Source organism: Helobdella robusta (assembly GCF_000326865.2).
Source record: "Helobdella robusta unplaced genomic scaffold HELROscaffold_5, whole genome shotgun sequence".
In the NCBI taxonomy this organism is placed as follows: Eukaryota; Metazoa; Annelida; class Clitellata; order Rhynchobdellida; family Glossiphoniidae; genus Helobdella; species Helobdella robusta.
In genome coordinates, this window is record NW_008705254.1 from 5356183 (window position 1) to 5376666 (window position 20484).

General features: G+C 34.1%; 3 protein-coding genes across 3 annotated transcripts in view; 2 read left to right on the forward strand and 1 right to left on the reverse strand.

The window, feature by feature from the left end:
- Window positions 1-6119, forward strand: part of HELRODRAFT_95510 (hypothetical protein) — an 11599-nt gene extending 5480 nt beyond the window's left edge. The window contains exons 13-27 of the mRNA XM_009027020.1: window positions 369-600; window positions 752-823; window positions 1133-1158; window positions 1391-1495; window positions 1567-1635; window positions 2097-2223; window positions 2511-2576; window positions 2694-2753; window positions 2939-3028; window positions 3242-3351; window positions 3520-3587; window positions 3705-4090; window positions 4632-4796; window positions 4898-5026; window positions 5245-6119. Of these exons, the coding sequence (XP_009025268.1) occupies window positions 369-600; window positions 752-823; window positions 1133-1158; window positions 1391-1495; window positions 1567-1635; window positions 2097-2223; window positions 2511-2576; window positions 2694-2753; window positions 2939-3028; window positions 3242-3351; window positions 3520-3587; window positions 3705-4090; window positions 4632-4796; window positions 4898-5026; window positions 5245-5310 (1771 nt within the window). The 3' untranslated portion in view covers window positions 5311-6119. The remainder of the gene's footprint in view (window positions 1-368; window positions 601-751; window positions 824-1132; window positions 1159-1390; window positions 1496-1566; window positions 1636-2096; window positions 2224-2510; window positions 2577-2693; window positions 2754-2938; window positions 3029-3241; window positions 3352-3519; window positions 3588-3704; window positions 4091-4631; window positions 4797-4897; window positions 5027-5244) is intronic.
- A 1204-nt stretch (window positions 6120-7323) lies between these two features.
- HELRODRAFT_163684 (hypothetical protein) lies at window positions 7324-14182 on the reverse strand (the record flags this gene model as incomplete). The annotated part of the gene is made up of 17 exons (XM_009027490.1): window positions 7324-7378; window positions 7958-8029; window positions 8217-8333; window positions 8600-8692; window positions 9430-9531; window positions 9605-9714; window positions 9897-9971; window positions 10053-10098; window positions 10234-10319; window positions 11097-11164; window positions 11230-11311; window positions 11482-11583; window positions 11731-11934; window positions 12182-12250; window positions 12461-12736; window positions 13707-13823; window positions 13964-14182. 17 exons carry the CDS (start codon window positions 14180-14182, stop codon window positions 7324-7326), a joined length of 1893 nt encoding a protein of 630 aa, XP_009025738.1.
- Window positions 14183-15757: 1575 nt separating this feature from the next.
- HELRODRAFT_189305 (hypothetical protein) lies at window positions 15758-20284 on the forward strand (the record flags this gene model as incomplete). The annotated part of the gene is made up of 5 exons (XM_009027491.1): window positions 15758-16909; window positions 17055-19428; window positions 19485-19524; window positions 19584-20029; window positions 20138-20284. The coding sequence occupies 2 exons, from the start codon at window positions 15758-15760 to the stop codon at window positions 19086-19088; spliced, it is 3186 nt and encodes a 1061-aa protein (XP_009025739.1). The 3' UTR covers window positions 19089-19428; window positions 19485-19524; window positions 19584-20029; window positions 20138-20284.
- Between the last annotated feature and the right edge of the window lie 200 nt (window positions 20285-20484).

Here is a 20484-nt window from a genome sequence, read left to right on the forward strand (position 1 = left end):
TGATATGATGCTGTTATTATCAGACGTTGTTGATGATGATGATGATTGTGACAATGTTGTTGGGATGATGATGATCATTTTTATCATCAGTATTATCATCGCCGTCATCATTATCATTATCATCATCATCGTCATCGTTATAAACATTTGACAGCCCAGGAAAGCGACAACCGAAGAAATATGCCTTAATCATGAGTAAGTTATGATGATGATGGTGATGATGATGATGATGATGATGATGACGAGAAAGATGGTGATGATGATGATGGCGGGTAAAATGATGATGATGAGTAAGATGGTAAATAAGATGATGACGACGACGACGATGATGGTGGTGGTTATGATATACATGTATATTGTTATGTAAGTCATAGTCATTTTATCATCGTTTTCGCCGTAGTACAGTCTATATCATCTTCATCGTCGTCGTCGTCATCGTTATCATCATCATACTTACCACCACCATCATCATCATCAACATCATCGTGCAGTGGGAAGTACATGGAAAAACTGGCTTACCTCTGCAGTATGGATTTTGAAAAACTGGATAAGCTCAACTCGTCTTTCGAGTTCTCCTTACGGTCTGTCTATCTCAACCAGGTCGGTCCCGATTATGATGGCTGTGATGGTGATGATGATGACGACGACGATGATGATGGTTGTGATAGTGGCGACAATTAAAACATCTAGCCCAATTAGTTAATTACTAATTTAAATTTCATTTCATTAAATTTTCTCATCCACCCACCAGCACACGTACGATTGTGCGCTGACCGCTGTCGGCTGCCTCCTAAACGTCGTCGATGACGTCGCCACCGGAAGTGTTAGTAGTAGTATTAGTGGCAGTAGTAGTAGCAGTAGTAGCAGCAGTAGTAGTAATAGAAACAGTATTATCACTATTATTATTAGTTTTAGTAGTAGTAGCAGAAGTATTAGTAGTAGTATTAGTAGTAGTAGTAGTCGTAGTAGTAGTAGTAGTAGTAGTAGTAGTAGTAGTAGTAGTAGTAGTAGTAGTAGCAGTAATAGTAGTAGCAGTAGTAGGAGGAGCAGTAGTAGCAGCAGCAGTAGCAGTAGTGGCAGTTGTATTTGGGAGGGTGTATATTTTTTTATAATGGGCTTTCTCTAATTTCAGAGTAGGAATGGATTCGCTATCATTAGGTTAGTTTTATTATTATTATTATTGTTGTTGTTGTAATTTTTAATATTATTATTTTTCTCGTCGTTGCTGCTGATTTTATGCTACTTTTAATACCCCCACAACCTCATTATAATATATTCAAATCGCCTGCGTTATGTTAATGAGTTACTACCGATTAACATAATTCATTCGCGCTGTGTATTTATAATAATTATATTAGCTAATTAATTATGCACGCACCTAACTATCTAGGCCACCGGGCCACCACGCAGAAAGGGACCAATATAATGGGTTCTGCTTCTTCAACTCTATTGCCATCGCCGCCCGATACGTTAAGCAGAAGTACAACTTGAAAAGGTGTCGTTGTTATTATTATTATTGTCGTTGTTGTTGTTTTTTATTGTTATTATTGTTCTTTTTATTTGCAGGATATTGATACTGGATTGGGATATCCACCACGGAAATGGAACGCAGAATTCATTCTACGAGGATGACAGGTTGGTTGGATGGTTGGTTGGATGGATAGATGGATGGTTGGTTGGATGGATGGATGGATGGATGGATGGATGGATGGATGGATGGATGGTTGGTTGATTGGTTGGATGGATGGTTGGTTGGTTGGATGGTTGGTTGGAGGGTTGGTTGGAGGGTTGGTTGGTTGGTTGGATGGTTGGTTGTTATCTGTCAGTTTTGCTTTCAGAAATTCAGCTAAGCTATCAATCAATCAATCATTCATTTCATCATTCATTGAATCTCTTAATCAATTGTCAATTGGTTAATTATTCAATCAGTCAACCGTCATATAATCATTCAATTAACTACTCAGCCAAATAAATTCAACGAACAAAATTTTACAAACCAATCACATTTCATTAACAAAATTCAACGAACCAATCAAATTCAACGGACCAATCAAATTTAACGGGCCAACAACGTTAACGAACCAATCACATTGAAGCGTCCTCTTCATCTCCATTCACCGTCGAGACGATGGGCGTTTTTACCCCAACGGGCTGGACAACATGGCGGAAAGGGTGGGGGAATCAGCGGGAGAGGGCTTCAATATTAACATTCCATGGTCCAAAGTTAGACACGTGACGATGATCTGGTGATGATTTTCTGCCCTAAATTATGATGATGATGTGATGATGTTATTCTGACATGATGATGAAAAAGTTTATGCCATGTGAGTTAAGGAAAGAGATAAGTTGAAAGGGAGGGAGAGAGAGAGAGAGAAAGGGAGAGAGAGAGAGAAATTAAAGATACAGTCAGGATGCTAATGATAATGATAATGGTCGTAGTGATGATTAGACGATGATAAAATGCTGATGATGATGATGATTACAACTCTTTTTTTTCTTTTTTTCCGTAGGGCAAGCAAGGTGATGCAGAATACATGGCTGCCTTTCACCAGGTCGTCATGCCAGTAGCCTATGAGGTAATGATGATGATGATGATGGTGGTGGTGGTGATGATAAAATAATAATCATCATCATCATTCTTAACATTAATAATAATAAACTTTTTCATTATTATTATTATTATTATTATTAAGTTCTCCCCGGAACTGGTTTTGGTTTCTGCCGGCTATGATGCTGCTTTTGGAGACCCTCTGGTGAGATCATCATTGTCGTCGTCATCACCATCATCAACATCATCACCACCACCATCATCATCATCAACATCTTGGTTATCATCTTCATCATTATTGTCATCACCACTGCAACATCTTGGTTATCATCTTCATCATCATTACCATTATCATCACCACTTCACCATCACCACTGACATCATCAACAGGGTGGTTGTTGTGTTTCATCGGAGGGCTTTGCCCAGATGACCCACATGCTGACGTCACTTGCTTCCGGCCGGCTTGTTCTGGTTCTGGAGGTCCAAAAATAATTTTGTTTTTTTTTTAAATCTTTCTTCAGTATTTCTCAAAGGCATCAATAGCAGCAATCACACACGCACACGTACACGCACACACACTTGCTAGGAGATGATATCTTTGGGTTTGAACGCGGTTTTTAGGCATTTTAAAAATTCTACCATCCTGTATTGCTTGTATACACAGCTGGTTCATAATGTACCATTTTTATTCAGGGTGGTTACAATATAAACTCCCTGTCTCAAGGGGTGTGCGCCAGTGTGGCCGTCATGCTGGGCACCCCTCCTACTCAGTTAGAACTTGACCACATTCACCAAAGGTTTGTGTTTGTCTGTGTATGTCTGTCTTTTGTGTGTGGTGTGTGTGTGTGTGTGTGTGTGTGTGTGTGTGTGTTTAATCGGCCTAATTCCTAATTAATATTCATATATATATATATATATATATATATATATATATATATATATATATATATATATATATATTTGAATCGCAGATCGGTTGAAGACATTAAGAAGGTCATTTGCATACACAAGCGCTACTGGAAATCATTGGCCTATGACGGTCCATTTATTTTATTTAATTATCACTATCATCATCGTCATCGTCATTGCCCCTATCACCATTATCATCTTCTTCATCATTATTATCATTACCATCATCATCATCACCACCATGCAGTCGACTTGCCATGTAAGATTTCAACGCTGGAATGGATCATCAATCAGAGGAAGAAGTGGGAGGAGTCAAGATACAAGAGGGATGACGTCACTGGTGATGACGTCGTTGTCAATTACGATGATAAAAACATGTACCTTGACAAGTCGAATCTCATGAATATTAATGAGGATAAAGTCATCGGCGGAGATGGCGGTGATGATGATAATAAAAGAAATACGATAACCGATCATAATGGCAATAACAACAATAGCAATACTAACGATGAAGATGATGAGGAGGAGGAGGAGGAGGGCGATGATGAGGAAGCTTCAGCAAAGGAAGAAGCGGCTGCCACTAATAAGGAAGATGATGACGTGGACCGGATAATATCTCGATTGGTGACCGACGTTGTCATCGACTGCAAGGCAAGTGATGATGTAAAGTATTCCAGCGATAACAACAACGACGATCCTCTGAACGCCTCGAAATCAGAATCGGCAAGCACCCTGCCGTCCATTCAAATCCCGAATTCCACATTCTCGGCCGTCCCTGTAGCAGCTTCATTGTCATCACCGTCAGCCGGCACCATATTTGCTGTGGCATCGTCATCATCCCATCCGTCGGAATCTCACCTCCTTTTGTCACTACCTCAACTCTTATCGCAGTCATCATCTTCCTTGTCCAGTTTGATATCCACCCTTCCTCCTCCCCCTCCACCTACGCCATCTTCCTCCGTCACCTCTCTCCATCATTGTTCAGGCGAAAATGAAATAAGCCTGGTGGATGATGGACTGCATTCCGTTCTCGACTCGCTGTCCTCTGGAAAGGTAGGCAGGCGATCATTCACTCGAAGGAAGGGAGGAAAGATAATTTTCAATTTTTTTAACTATCTTTATTTCAATTTATGTGATTTCTTTAACCCATTGAATACGATCCGATTATTTTAAGGGGAATTTAGAGTTATTTGCCGTCCAGCCGTTAGATTGGTGTCCACATCTTGACCTAATTAAAGACAACACGACCCAATTTCCAGCCAGGCAATTGAACACCAAGTCGCCTTGTACTCTGTGTGAAGACGAAACTGAAAACTGGCTCTGCCTAACCTGCTTGCAGGTAGGTAGATAGGGGGTATTTTGTTTCGTTAATTTGATTGATCATCTAACTAATTCTCAAATTGAATTTTAAAAACTACGAACGAACGAACGAACAAACAGGTTTATTGTTCTCGTTTCGTGAACGGCCACATGTTGGAACATTTCCACGCAAGCAACCATCCACTGGCACTCAGCTATGCAGATCTCTCCGTCTGGTGCTACCCTTGCGACTCCTACGTCGACAATGAGGTTGCGTCACTAACTTCACATTCAAAATTTGTTCATTCATTAATTCCGTTAAATATGTTTATTAAATGTTACTTTTATTTATTTATGTTTAAGTTTAAAATTAATTCATTTTCGTCAAATTTTCATGTTTATAAATCGTTGAATTCCGCAAAAACAACCTCGCGATCAACTGCCACTAACAACCACTAACAACCACCAAAAACTACAACCACTACCAGATAATCCGTCCAGTGAAGGCCTCAGCCTATTTTGACAAATTCCACTACAACATGCCAAACATGTAATGTCCGGAAGAACTGGCAGGAAAACTTATGATCCAAACGTTTTTTTGATCTTTTTTGGGGATAGCGCTAATCAGAGAGAGTATAGTATATTTTATATAATTGGCACTATATAAATCATAAATAATAATAATAATGAGAAATAATATTTGGATTATTATATCATTGAAGTAGTAGAGATTGGTTCTGAAATTTTGAAAAATTTTTTGTTACATCTGTAATGAGTTTGAATATTAGTAATTTATCCATCCATCAATCAATCAATTTGTCAATCAATTAGTAATATCAGTATATCAATCATTAATTCAATGTATCAATCTGTCAATCAATCTATCAATCATTCAATTATTAAACCGATTGTATGATCGATAATTAGACGTTTTCACACACACACACACACACAAACACACACACAATTACTGATGTATATTCAATTAACGGTATATATTTTAATATTAATTTATAATTAAATAATTTATTTACAATAAATATATATTTTATATTGAATCAATTTTAATATTTATGTTGCATTTTATATGTGCGTGTGTATGCGTGTGCGTGTGTATAATTATAATATAATTTATTATGGCTAATAAAACATGTTTTTAGGGACATTCTAAATGACTTTTGTAAAATTCCTTGAAAGTACAACCAATCAGCATTTTACATTTTATCAACAACAACAATAATAATAATAATACGAATAATAATAATAATAAATACAGTATAAAGATTTATCGTACATTATACTACAAATGGGTTAATAATGTTTATATGCGTGTTTGAAAAAAAAAATAAAAAAATGAATTTTTTTTTGTGGAGAACCGGGGTATCGATCCCCGTACCTCTCGCATGCTAAGCGAGCGCTCTACCATCTGAGCTAGTTCCCCGCCTGAGTTTTCCACGGCAAAACAATGATGGAATTTATTCTTTACTTTGCTCTTTTTTTACTTTGCTGATGTCAAATTTCCCGATCTAGAGACGGAAAGAACATTTAAAGTTAAATAAACTTTGATGTTTGTTATTTATTATGTATGTTCCTGTTGTTAATATATATATTACGAGAAATTAATTAGTGTATTTTGTATAGTAAAAGGTAATAATAATACAATACAAACTTGGCAATTTGAATAGCCAATCCATACATCTGGGTTTGGTTGGGATATGACAACGATCCTGTCAGCCGATAGGAATAGACCAACCAACCAATCAATCGACCAATCAACAAACCAATCGATCAATCAATCAAACAACATGCATTTATATAGAGCAATTTCTAAAAATAAGAATGAAAATGTAGAAATAATGTAGAAATACCTATCCAACTTGCGTAACGTTAGCCATTCGTCATTGCCCGGCCGTTCAATGTCACACAATGATATGCACGTGCATCCAATGCCTGTAGAATTATAAAACACGTTTAAATAGGCAGGGATCTCTTTTGAATGAATGCATGAATGACCGCTCAAATGGTTGATTGAATGAATGAAAGAATCAATAAGTAGATGAATGAATGACTGAATGAATAAATGAATGAAGAGAAGATTAAATGAATCAGTATCGGTATCAAAATTTGTATAGCGCCTTTCTCGAAAAGACCTCAGAAGCGCTTTCTATGATGTACAATGTTGAAGTAATGATGCTTTAAAGCTTTCTTGAAAAGCTGTCGATTTGTGATGGAACCATCTTTTAACTGCACAGGAAGCGATGAGTTCCATATTCCACCTCAGAAAATCTCCGTCGTCCAAAATTTGAGGAACGGATTGACGGAATCGGAATGATCAAATCCCCACGGTCTGGCGACATAAGTTGACTACGTCCATGTACCTCTTTGAAACCAGCATCAATTGCTCACTCAAATAAACCGGTGCATCACCACCAGTCAAACAGTCTCTGATCAAGAGAGCGATTTTGAATGAATGAATGAATGAACGGACAGACAAGAAGATAGGTGAGAGAATGAATGAAACTGGCCTTTTGGTTCAATATTTTTAATAGGATGTTTCAATTTAATCTTCATAAATGAGAAAACGGACTCCAAGCTGTTTTCAGAGTAATACGTGACGAATTCCTAGAAAGAAAAATCATGAATTAAAACTCAAATATATCAATTAAGTTATTAATTAATTAATTGAACAGTTATTAACTTATCAATCAATCAATCAATCAATCAATCAATCAATCAATCAATCAATCAATCAATCAATCAATCAATCAATCAATCAATCAATCAATCAATCAATCAATCAATCAATCAATCAATCAATCAATCAATCAATCAATCAATCAATCAATCAATCAATCAATCAATCAATCAATCAATCAATCAATCAATCAATCAATCAATCAATCATCATCTATCTATTTATCTATCTATCTATCTATCAATCAATCAATCAATCATCGTTCGATCATTCAGTAAATTAACCAATCAATCAATCAATCAATCGATCAAACAATCAATCATCAATCAATCAATCAATCAATCAATCAATCAATCAATCAATCAATCAATCAATCAATCAATCAATCAATCAATCAATCGATCGATCGATCGATCAATCAATCAATCATCAACCAATCAGTTCTATAAGTCATGTAATTAAATAAATAAGATTAGTTAGATGTTCATACGTTTAGGGTTGCGAACGTTCTGGACGGTGCGAAACCGTACCTACCACCGATGTTTGAAATCTTCAAATTTTGAACTTCATCTCCATACCTTTCAAGATACAAATGAAAAAAAATAAAAAATTATTATTATTATTATTCTCGTCGTCATCATCGTCGTCACCGTTATCATCATCATCACTCTCGCTAAATCATAATTCATCATTATCAACACCATCACTTTCATCATCATCATTATCATCGTCACAACCATCACCATCATCATCATAGCTAGTAACTTGAGATTAAGACTATATTCATCTTCCCCTGCCTGGCTGTGCCTAATTAGGAAGGTTCCATTTGGGAAGAAACTGAGAACCTTTTTCGCCATCACCCTCGTCATCGAGTCAACAAACCTTTTATTATTATTATTGTTGTTGTTATTATTATTATTATTTTTATTATTATTATTATTGCTAACATTCTTTTCAACCATTTTCAGAGGTAATAACAAAAAGCGCGCAAAAATAAGCCTGAATCGTAAGTATCAGACGCATGTGCATCTGCATGTGATAGCTTGGGATCACTTGGCATTCGAACGCGGTCACCACAAGAGTAGCATGCAGCTTGTCTGTTACGCCATAGCGCCGCGCATTTTTTGTTTGTCATCCAACCAACGGACCAGGGTGGGCTATAGTTATAGTTGCCTGGAGCGTCAAAAGACCCTGCTAGCAACAATTTTGATTGGTCCTCACGACTGAATGATTTCATGGGTCTGACAGTCTTGAAAAAATAAATAAATGTATGAGTGAATGAATGAATGAATGGTTAAATGAATGAACAAACAAAAGAATTAATCAATCAACCAATCAATTAATCAGTCAAACAACCAATCAATCATCCATCAATCCATCCATTAATTCAATTATCTATCATTTCATTCATTTATTCATTCAAAATGAAAATTAATGCTATGAAAAAATAAATGAACAAACTCACGGGTGTAGCGATGGGGTTATCTAAAAAAAAGTTGAAAAAATAATAATAAGTAGAAAAGTAATTTATAATAATAATAATAATATTATTATTATTATTATTATTATTATTAATTAATCAATCAATCAATTAGCTAACTTACCGAGCAAATGAATTTTAAGGATGCACTCTTTGTGTACTACAAGACCTGTCTCTGTGATTGGTTGGTTGGTTGATTGGTTGGTTAGTTGGTTGAATGGTTGGTTAGTTGGTTGGTTGGTTAGTTGATGAGTAAATGAATAAAATGAACGAACAAATGAGTGAATAAATGAACGTAAGAAGATCATGGGCTAACGTACTTGAACATTTGTACCCTTGGAAAAACACGCCCCTAAGAAAAGAAAGTTGAAAATGAATGAACGAATGAATTAATGAATTAATTAATTAATGAACAAATGAACGAACGAACGAAAGAACGATCGAAAGAAAGAATGATTGATTGAAATTATTTTAAAATAATTTGCAATGTAATCTAACCGCAGCAGCTTCTTGCAGATATCACAGATTTTTTTGTCAGCAAATGTCTCCATCTGGAAGTTGTGTGTTTTCGTTCGAGAACCAGGCGGCCGAACATTCTCTCTGTTCAATCATTCCTTTATTCATTCCCTCATTCATTCATTCAAATATTTTTTCGATCACTCAATAAACGAACTTGGCTTTTTCAAAAGCTTTCAACCACTCATCGACCATGACCTTTGACTTGCAGGTCACAGTGAAGGTCACACCCAGTTCAGTGATGGTCAAGTAAAATACATTTTTGTTCTGAAATAATAACAATAACAATAATAGTAATAGTAATAGCACGAGACAACGACATTTGCAATAAAATTCACGAAAAAAAACAATTATAGAAACAACCATAATGATGATATAATTTGAATATTATTTTATAAATGGTACTCTAAAAAAAACCCCACTCAACACTATCCCCCCTAGAAACGCACCTTCGTGTCCGGGCCACATTCTATCTTCTCCACCGAAAGATCCATTTCGTAATTATGCATATCGGACTTCTTCGGCTGTCCATAGAAGGTTTATTTATATTTTATCATATTTATTATTATTACTATTACAAAAGATAATAAAAATATTTCCCTAACATTCAGTAAGCAGATGACGAGAACCTTGTCAAATAGGAAAAAATACCTGATAGGATTAACAACAACAACGGTAATAATAATTATAATTATAATTATTATTACCGTTGTAATTCATTTATCATTATTATTGTTATTATTATTTTTATTATAAGTATTATAAATATTTTTTATAATTAAACACCGTTTTTCAGTGCAGCTATCGGTGATGATTTTGTACTTAACTACGCCATCCATAACTCTCCTACCGCACGTTTTCAAGTTTAGAATCTGGTTGAAAAATAATTATCATATAATAATATTATTATCATTATTTAAATAATAACAAATAATAATGAATAAATAAACATTATTATTATTATTTTTGTTGTTGTTGTTATAGTTGTTGTTGTTACTGTTGTTGTAATTAAACGCTTGCCTTTGGTAGATTTTGGATGCTGTATAAAAAGTGTTATAGATTTTAAAAGTTAAATGGATGTTGAAAATTTGAATCTGAATGAATGAATGAAGGACGGAATGAATGAATGAATGAATAAATTAAAGAATGAATAAATTAAAGAATGAAGGAACAAATGAACAAACCAATCAATCAATCATTCAATCAATCAATTAAGCTACAAAAACGAACCAACCAACAGGCCCACCAACCAGCCAACTAAGCAAGCTCCAATCAATTAACTAATTAATAAATCAACAAACCAATTAATCTCTCAATAAACCAATTAATCCAATCAAACCAGCAAATCAATCAAACCTGTTTTGAATCGGCTCAATTGAAGTCATGTTAATGTAATCAGCCATCACGAAATTTATGTAATAGGTCAGATCCTACAAAAAATTATTAATAAAAAGTTATGACGTCATTATATGACATCATAATTAAGTATTTGTGATAGTGAAAGCCAGGAGTGGGCTAACTTTTTGCTGTGAGGGCCGCATTGAGAACTATTTCACGTTTGAAGGGCCGCACATGTACTTATATAGCAAATTTTTTCGAGAATTTAAGATTTGTGGTTCCATTTTTGGTCATAAAGTCTGGCTGACGACCTTCTTTTTGAAGAACAAGTCCTCGCAGGCCGCATAAAATAGCCTCTTGGGTCGTAGTTTGCCCACCCCTGGTGTAAGCAATGATACTTGCGATACATTATAATAATTTACTGAAAATTACTACATGGCGAACAGTACAATGCTAAAACCTCTATTTCCTTTATGGCGACTGACAATGTTTTCTGCTTATTTTCGCGAGAGAGTTTCACTAATTTCTTGTAAAATTTTATAACAATTATAATAATATTTGTAATAACAATAATAATTATTTCTATTATTACTAACTTAAAATATGTAATATATAATAATAATTATTATAAATAATGGAGAGAGAGAGAGAGAGTTGCAAAGAATAAAATATAAAAATGAAAAAATAAATAATTACTTTTAAGATTAAAGGGTATTTGAGTATTCGTTGGAAAGGAAAGTGGAGATAGTCTTGCAGCATGAAATTACCGAAATCTGCCTTCATTTCCGATTCGCATTTCTTCAATTTTATAATTTTTTTCGTTATTAATGATTTTTTCAAGTTTTTGATGATAAATCTTATTTCTTAACTGTCATTTTAAAGTTTTTACAACAAAAAACAAACTCTTGTACCAAAAAACAAACAACGGTAATAGCTATAAATAACTTTTAATGCCCTGAAAAAGTTAGTGTCGCTATTTTCCAACTTGGCCAGGAGCTTGAGGGCTGGTCCCAGATTACGGCAGTAGTCACTATAGATGAGAAAATCTTCTTTGAATTTGATAAAAATGTCTGCTATGTCTAGGGCGCAATCTTCATTCAACGTTATCTTCAACTCGCAATAAAATCTTTCGTGAATATTGCATAATTTCTGATGGAAATTTATTTTAGAAAATAAAAAATTATTATTTGAACTTGGCTCGCCATAACGCTTTATAAATGACGTCATTATTATTAGTAATAGCAACAGTAGTAGTAGTAGTACAAGTAGTAGCAGAAGTGACAATTGCAGCAGTAGTAGCCGCAGCAGTAGTAGCAGTAGTAGTAGTAGCAGTAGTAGTAGCAGCAGCAGTAGTAGCAGTAGTAGTATTTTTAATAATTAGTTTTACTCCACTCACCACGATTCCAAAAAATATTTTTTCCTCATAGTCAGCAGGCATGATACATTTCAAGACTGTTATGACTTTCTGTCGCATAATTATTTTTAATTATTTATTTATTTGTTCTTTTATTTGTTCATTTATTTAATAATTCATTTATTCATTCACTCATTCATTCATTCATCCATCCGTTCATTATTCCAAAAAATTAATTTCCAGATAATTATATTAATTTTATTTTAAATTAAATTCAGAAAAAAATTTCAGGCCAAATACCTCTTTAATAGATTGAAGCACCTTAATGTAAGTCTCTTCTGTGTTCATCAACTCCTCAATGCAATAATCAAATGCCGTCTTTTTCGGAGCACTATTACTATTACTACCAACACTAATTTCACTACTACTACTATTACTACTACTACTAGTATTACTGCTGCTACTATCTCTGCAGTTGATGTCGCTACTACTACAACTATTATTATTACTACTACTACTAATTCTTAGGTTGTTGAAACTGCTATTAGTACGAGTTGTGTTGAGGTTATTAGTATTCCTAATGGTTTGGTCTTTCACCTTTGGGATGGTATAATGGTTGAATAAAAATTACACAGCCGGACGCACACGCACAAAAACACGCGTACACACACACACACACACACACACACACACACATATATATATATATATATATATATATATATATATAGAGCAACATACATAAAAGTTGTTTCAGCAAAATAGATAATACTAATGATAAAAATATTAATTAAAATAATTTTCTATGTGACATGCCCGTAAGTTTTTCCTTGATACATCAGTGAACTGCCAATATATGTCCTGTACTGTCGTCTCATAGTCCATGAGCTCCTTATTCTCACTGCTGATTGGTTAGTTGATTGGTTGGTTGATTAGTTAGTTGAATGGTTAGTTGATTGGTTAGTTGATTGGTTGGTTGATTGGTTGATTGGTCGGTTTGTTGGCTGGTTGGTTGGTTGGTCAGATGGTTTGTTTGTTTGTTGGTCAGTTGATTTGTTACTTGAACGTATTTTAAGATATATTAACGTAAAATCCTTTCCCTGCTATTAAAAATAAACTCAAATTAGATCAAATAAAACAAATTTATCAGCTAAAATCTAATTAATTAAATTCTAAATCTACCTTTCAATACAATTGAACGTGATATATTCGCTCTTATTCAATGAAAATGACCTGATAGGAAAACAATTTTTTTTAATTTAACTGAAGTTTATCATTTTAATAATTAATTTTATTTATTTATTATTACTTTTAGATGAATTTACATTAACATTGTTTTTAACAATAAAAATAAACATTAGAATTTCATTCAAACTGTCGAACTTGATGTTTGTGTCTTTCTCTGAATTTTTGGAAAGAACTGACAGAAGAGATAGAACCTTCGTGAGAATTTTTGAGAAAAATGAAACAATCGTAATTAATTGATATATTAATTAATTTAATTAACTAATTAATTAATTAATTATAATTTATTATCCCAAATTTCAAAATCTCCAGAAAACCTCACCTCCCCAATGTTCTCCATTTTGAAGACGCCTTCAGGTTCAAAGAGGTCACAAGGTGCAACACGAAAACAGTTCAAACATGTATCAAGAAATGCTTGAACATTTTTCGTGGAGAGAAACTTAAAAATTAGAACATTTATTAGTATTAGCGTTAATTTGTGTTAATATGTTTATTTAAATAATATTGAAAATGTCTACTGAAACTGATAGAGAAGTAAAGAAAGAGAAAAGTTCGAACTTTTTTTGCCAAAAATATTACCTGAGAATTGTGAGATTTAGGAAAGAACTTCCTGGAGTCAAGACAGCCGGGGTTTAATTTGTTGAGCAAGTTACAGAGGGCCACACCGTCTCTCAGGAAGTATGCAAAGTCAGACAGTTGGGAGTCTGACGACATCAGGGCATGGTTCGGCGGAATTAGTTGAACCCTAACCAGCCATCTCACACACTCTTTCCACAAATTGCTTACGCTATTGTTCATCTTCTGGATAAATATTTGCTGGAATATTCTCTTCTGTGTACTTTTCAATCAAATGTTTTTTCACTATGTATACAAGTATTGATGTTTTTTAATCATAAGTGTTTATTGCAAATGAATACAACCGCATATAAAAGTTTTTTTGCGTTTTTCAAGTAAATTTTCAAATTTTTGATGTTTATTCTTATCGGAAATACGCAGGTTATATGAAATCTTCAATCAGGACGCAAATTTATGTCGATCAAGTTATGGAAAGTACACATTACTTGCACAACAGTGTTACTCATATGACAACATATATAACAACCACATTATATTATTTATATATGTGTATGTGTGTGTGTGTGTGTTCGTGTGAGCATTTGTATTGTATTGTATAAGTATGTTTAGTAATGCATTAACATGATCAGAGCACATGAATGTTTAAAATAATTAAAAAGCAGGTAAAAAAAAGAAAAAAATTTAATAGAAACTTTAAATAGATCACTTCATCACACACTATTGTTTAGCTCTGGTTCTTAACTAACAATGAAAGATTTCCTGTATAATGTGTCTCACTAAAATTTATAATTAGGTTATACGTGTAATAAAATCAAATAATAGCTACAAATTTATTAAAACTATTAATAAGTGCATGTACGTAAAATAACATTTTCCATACAAAATGAAGAAAATTAAGCATATAGCAGTATTTGAAACGCCACTTATAGTATTTACTGTATAGTACAGTGTAGGAACTTAATACAGTACCATGCGTATGTTTTAATTATATAAGTGTACTTATCCGAGTACAATGAGAATTTTAGTGGATAAATCAAAAAATGTTTTTAAAGAGTGAGGATTTGTTTGATACCCATACAAAAATTAAATATCCTTTTGATTGTATAATATTTAACGCATAAATGTCACACATGTATAGAATTGAAGCTGAAAGGTTATTTTGAATTAGCCGAAGAAAACGTCTTTTATGAAGATTACGAGACTAATACAATTTTTTTAATTTAATTATAAATCAATAAAAATATATTGAAATAAATTTAACTACTTACATTATCGAAAACGTCAAATTATTGCAACTTTCGTTGAAAATTTGAGGTTTGAAAATTGCCTCAATTTTTGTTTCGTTGTTTTTCCTGCCTTTATGGTTTTTGGTCCAAGATTTATTTAGATTAGTTCTTTTTTCAAGAATTCAATTTTCTCAGATGAATTATTTGTTTTCCTTATTTCCATGTTTGAACGATTTTTTGTTTGAAACCTCCATTTTGGTTGATTTAGTTATTTAGCGATTCGCCTGTGGCGCGCATAATCCGTTTAAAGTTTAGAACCACCAAAAAAGCAAAAAAGCGGAGAACGATAAATAAATAATTGTCCACAAACCAAACTCGGCTGGAAGAGTCAGTTAGGTTAGGTAAAAATGGGATCTTTTATAATTTTTTAGCGATTTTATAGATATAATATTGTGAATTTTGCTAAACATTAAATCAAATTTTCAATGTTTTTTCCATAAAAATTTGGGTTTTTTACATTTTCATTAAATTAATTAAACTATTAAAGGTCTCAACCACCATTCATTAAAAAATGTCGGCCTACATAGATTCCATGAATGAGCTTGAACAGTTGAACACCAACAATGTTAATTCTGTCTGTGACATTCTCAAGAGCATGGTTGAACAGGCTGGGGAGAGTAATTTGAAGGAGCGAATTGCAACCAATGGTGAGAACAGCAGGAATGGTGTTGATAAATTTAAAGTTATGGAAGAAAATACAGGCCTTACAATGATGGACTTGTCTCTTAATGACAGCATCACCGTAGATACAAATGGTGATGGGGAATGTGAGGAGTTGATTGATTCCAGTGATGAGGCAAATGATAAAGTTGGAAATAGAAATGAACAGGAAGATAAACTCAATAACACATCTGATTCTTTAGACTGTGAGATAACTGAAGTGATCACTAAGAAAAAAGTAAAAAAGTCTACCTCATATGATAATAATTCAGCTAAGTCGAGAGAATTTGCATATGATGAGGTAGTAAATGCTGTCAGGTCAAATATTAATTTAAGCAACCCAGCATTCATAACAACCAGCAATAATAGTTATACGACGGTCAACAACATCGCTTCCCAAATGCCACAACAAACATCATCATCACTCTTCTCTCCTCTAACTTATTTAAAAACAACAAATTTTATGCCGACAACCATTGTAATTAAACCCACCAATTCATTTGTGAAATACCCCCTTTATACAATTCCTCACATGGCAAACTCCAAACCAGACATCGAAAAAGTAATTGATGCAAATCCACTGAAATCATCCACCCAGATATACTCCCCATCGACAGTATTAAGCTATAATAATTTTATTAAAAGTTTAGAGTGTAGACAACCTGCACAAACATTTTTTGCTCCTGCCCAGAAAGTCAGTCCACAATACATGGACATTTTAAACAGAATACAATCCCAGAGAAAACAGCAACAAAGCATTAGCGATCAGCTACTCTGCAAGCTGGCCACAGACAAGAAACGGAACGACACCACTCACTATTTGAAACTTTTAAACCCAAATGGCCCGAGAATGAATGGTAGCCTAGCTGAGTCAATTAAGGTAAATACTCCGGTCTGCAACATCATTCCTGTGAATGAGAGCAACTTGACAGGGTTCGATAATTCAAATAAAATGACCTCCTTTGGCAACATAACATTCCGATGTTGGATTAATTTTGGCCAGGTTGCACGCGTACAAGACCAAGCATCATTATTCCACTAATGGTTACAAAAATACTGATATCCCAGATGATATGTTCTTAAAATTAAAGATTAAAAAACTTAAAGAAAATTGTAAGTAAATCAGGGCGATAGTTTCACCTTATAAGATACCACAGTTGAAATGTGGTTGTGGGTTCAAGACATTTTCAAACTGCTCTCTTGAGAATCACAAAAGATCTGTCACGCTGAGTTCATCTGAAACGACTCGTTGTTGTTACTGCATGAAGTTCAGTTCGAGACTTCTAGCAAAGTTCAGCGAGCACATGACAACGGTGCATGACGTAGAGTGTAAATTTCTCAAACCAATGTCCTCGTTCATGTGTGACTACTGCCCGTTTGATGCTAAGGAATCAAGAAAGCTCTTGTCCCATCTGAAACAATGTCAGAAAAAATTTAACCTTGATTGTAATTTGATGACGTTTTCAGATCCATATGATTTGCCACTGGTTAGAAGGGAGCCCACCATTCATAATGTGAAGACATTGAAGAACATATCAATAAGCAATAACTCTAACAATCTTAAATTGCTGCCAACTAAAAATCCTGGTTTCATCTCACAACTCAATCAACAGCGGCAGCAGCAACAACAAGAGCCACAACAACAGCAGCAAGCAAGTAGCTTATTCTCAGCTAGCAACTTAAATGTCAATCAAATGCCTCCCTTGACACTTGCTCAGATACAGGATTTGATCAAGAAAAAGAAGATAGCAATTGCTTCTGCAACTAATAACTCGAACGTACATTTCCCCATTAAAATAATTCCACATATGAATTTCAGTGCAGCTGGCAAGATGAAGTCTGCGCAGGGCTTCCCACTCTCCTTAACTTCAACTACAAACATTCAAACTCTTCCTTCATCCTCAACTTCTTCATTTTCCGCTCCTTCATCCAACATCAATCAAAAGTTATTTGATTCAAAACAGAAAACAGTCAAAGAGATGTTCAAAGAGATGCAAATTAACTCTAAATTAAATTCTAATCAATCAGCTGTGAGATCTGTTAACTACTCAAAAAAAATCAACCAACTGACCAAAAACATTATGAACAACGTCAAGGTCAGCAACCCTAAAAAGGGCAGCAACAAATCTATTGCATCAACACCTGGTCCATCTTGTGAGATATGCAGTGAGAAAATTGAAAACCTTGATTGCTTGCTACTCCACTTCAATGCCATACACAAACTCAAAATCTACGACATCAATTTCTTCACGTGGGGCAAACGTTTCGTTTGCAGAATCTGTTTTGAGGCATTCTGGACGAAGGCAGGCCTCAACACGCACCATCACTTTGCCCACAATGTTGAGATCAAGTACTGTAAATTATGCGACTCCCTCAAGAGCAACATCATACAACATCTCTCCACAGTTCACAACAAGACACTGCTTGACATGTTCATATTAAAGTTCTGCTACATTTGCTATTCAAAGTTGGATAATTTTGATACTTTTGCTAGTCACATGTGTGGCAACCACGGTGATATATTTCCAAGTTTGAAATTTTTGCAAGGGATGTTAAGAATGGTAAAATTAGACACTCCTGTTACACAGCCGCCTGCTAAAAAATGTAAACTTTCTGTCTCTCAACTGGCTGACAATATCAGCAGATGTAACAAACAAAAGTATAAATGTGAGCCATGCAATACCAAATTTTTTTCCGCTGAATCTCTCGATTGTCATAGAGAAACTAAGCACAGATATCCATGTACGAGATGCACACAGAAGTTTCCTAGTACGGTACTGGTCAGGTCACACTTCAGTAAAGCTCATGCCAATGATCGAGATCGCTGTCCGCTCTGTAGGGAGATGGTGAGGATAGGAGTTCCCATGATTCGACACATCAGGAGAATTCATTTGAAGAGGTGTACTGTGGACATCCCGAGACTGCCTAATGACATCAAGTCATTCGTGGTCACCAGCAACAACGTCAACTACAATAACAACTCCAACAACATAAGCAACAACACTAACAACATCACCAACAACAAAAATAATACCAGCACCACTGCAAGTGGTCTTCAAAATGTCAAGAAGTCGTCCTCATCATCCTCGTCAATTATCTGCGACAAAGTTGCAGTCGTCTCGTTGATTGATCTTGCTACCATTGATAACGATGACGACGACGATGTTGTGAAATGCCCATGAACTGTCACTCTCAAGAAAACACTGCTTTTAAATGTTTATCATTTAGATACGTCTGTGTATAAATAATTATATAAATATATATATATATTAATATTTAAATTTGTATACCTATATAATGCGATTGTTTCTTGTGCTGTTGTGAAAAATGTGTGTGTGCGTGCTTTGTACATTTGAATATGTACGTACTATGCGCATTTGAGTTTTTATGGTTGATATGTATTCTTAACAGTAATCTTCACTTATACAAAACAACTCTTGCTATTATAGTTGATCATCCATCATTCATAATGGATGTATTTACATGGTGTAATATGTGTGTGTGTGTGTGTGTGTGTGTGTGTGTGTGTGTGTGTGTGTGTGTGTGTGTGTGTGTGTGTGTGTGTGTGTGTGTGTGTGAAAAAGATAGATGGAAAAAAAAGAATTTCTATCTATATATATGTATATAAACGATTATTATTTCAAATTTATGCATCTATGTGTGTGTACGCACATAATGTATATTATCTATTGTTAACAAATTATTTATTTTTTTTATTTATTAATTTTATTTATTTTTCTTTGACTTGTACTATTTTTAAATTTTTTCACTAGGACGGCTTATTTGGAGTTATAATATTTATTGTTGGCGATTATTTTCAAGTATTTTTTTAAATGCTTAAATTATTAAATCAGAGCTAAACGTGGGGATTGAACTATAGAAGTATTTAAGCAGACATTTCGAGGTTTGCAACTATAATGTTACAATCTGTTTTCCAGTTATAATCCTAATTGGAGGAATACAATAGGGCAATAAGGGTGGAGTTCTGAAGCGTTATTAAGAAGTTAACTTGTGTGTGTGTGTGTGTGTGTGTGTGTGTGTGTGTGTGTGTGCGAGTTTTGTTTCCACATAGTTTTGTCATCGTCGACAATTTTTAATGATATCTTGTTAAGTTATGACAAATTTATTAATCATTTGATTAGCCGTTTAGTTAGTTGGTTGGTGGGTAAGTTTGTTGATGATTTAACTTATTGATTGATTGATTATTACATGATTGATTTTGATCGATTTGTGGATGGATTGATTGGTTATAACGGTAAACATGACAATGAGAGTCTAGTGAATGTCATTTTATCGTTCATCAATATTTCTCTTTACATTTTGTTATTTTTTATTATCTTCGATTGAGAAAAGTCGAAAATTTTTCAATTTAAAAAAAGTTTGACACCGTTTTTTCAGCCAATAAGAAATCAATTAATTTCAAAATTCATTGAACTTCTCAATAATAAATCAATAAACATTTATCCATTCAATATCCAATTGTTAGACATTTAGATTTACTACGCTTTCACAAAAAATATTTTCAGTATATTTATGCTAATGAGGTGAGGCCACAAACTGACCATGAAAGAAGGCTAT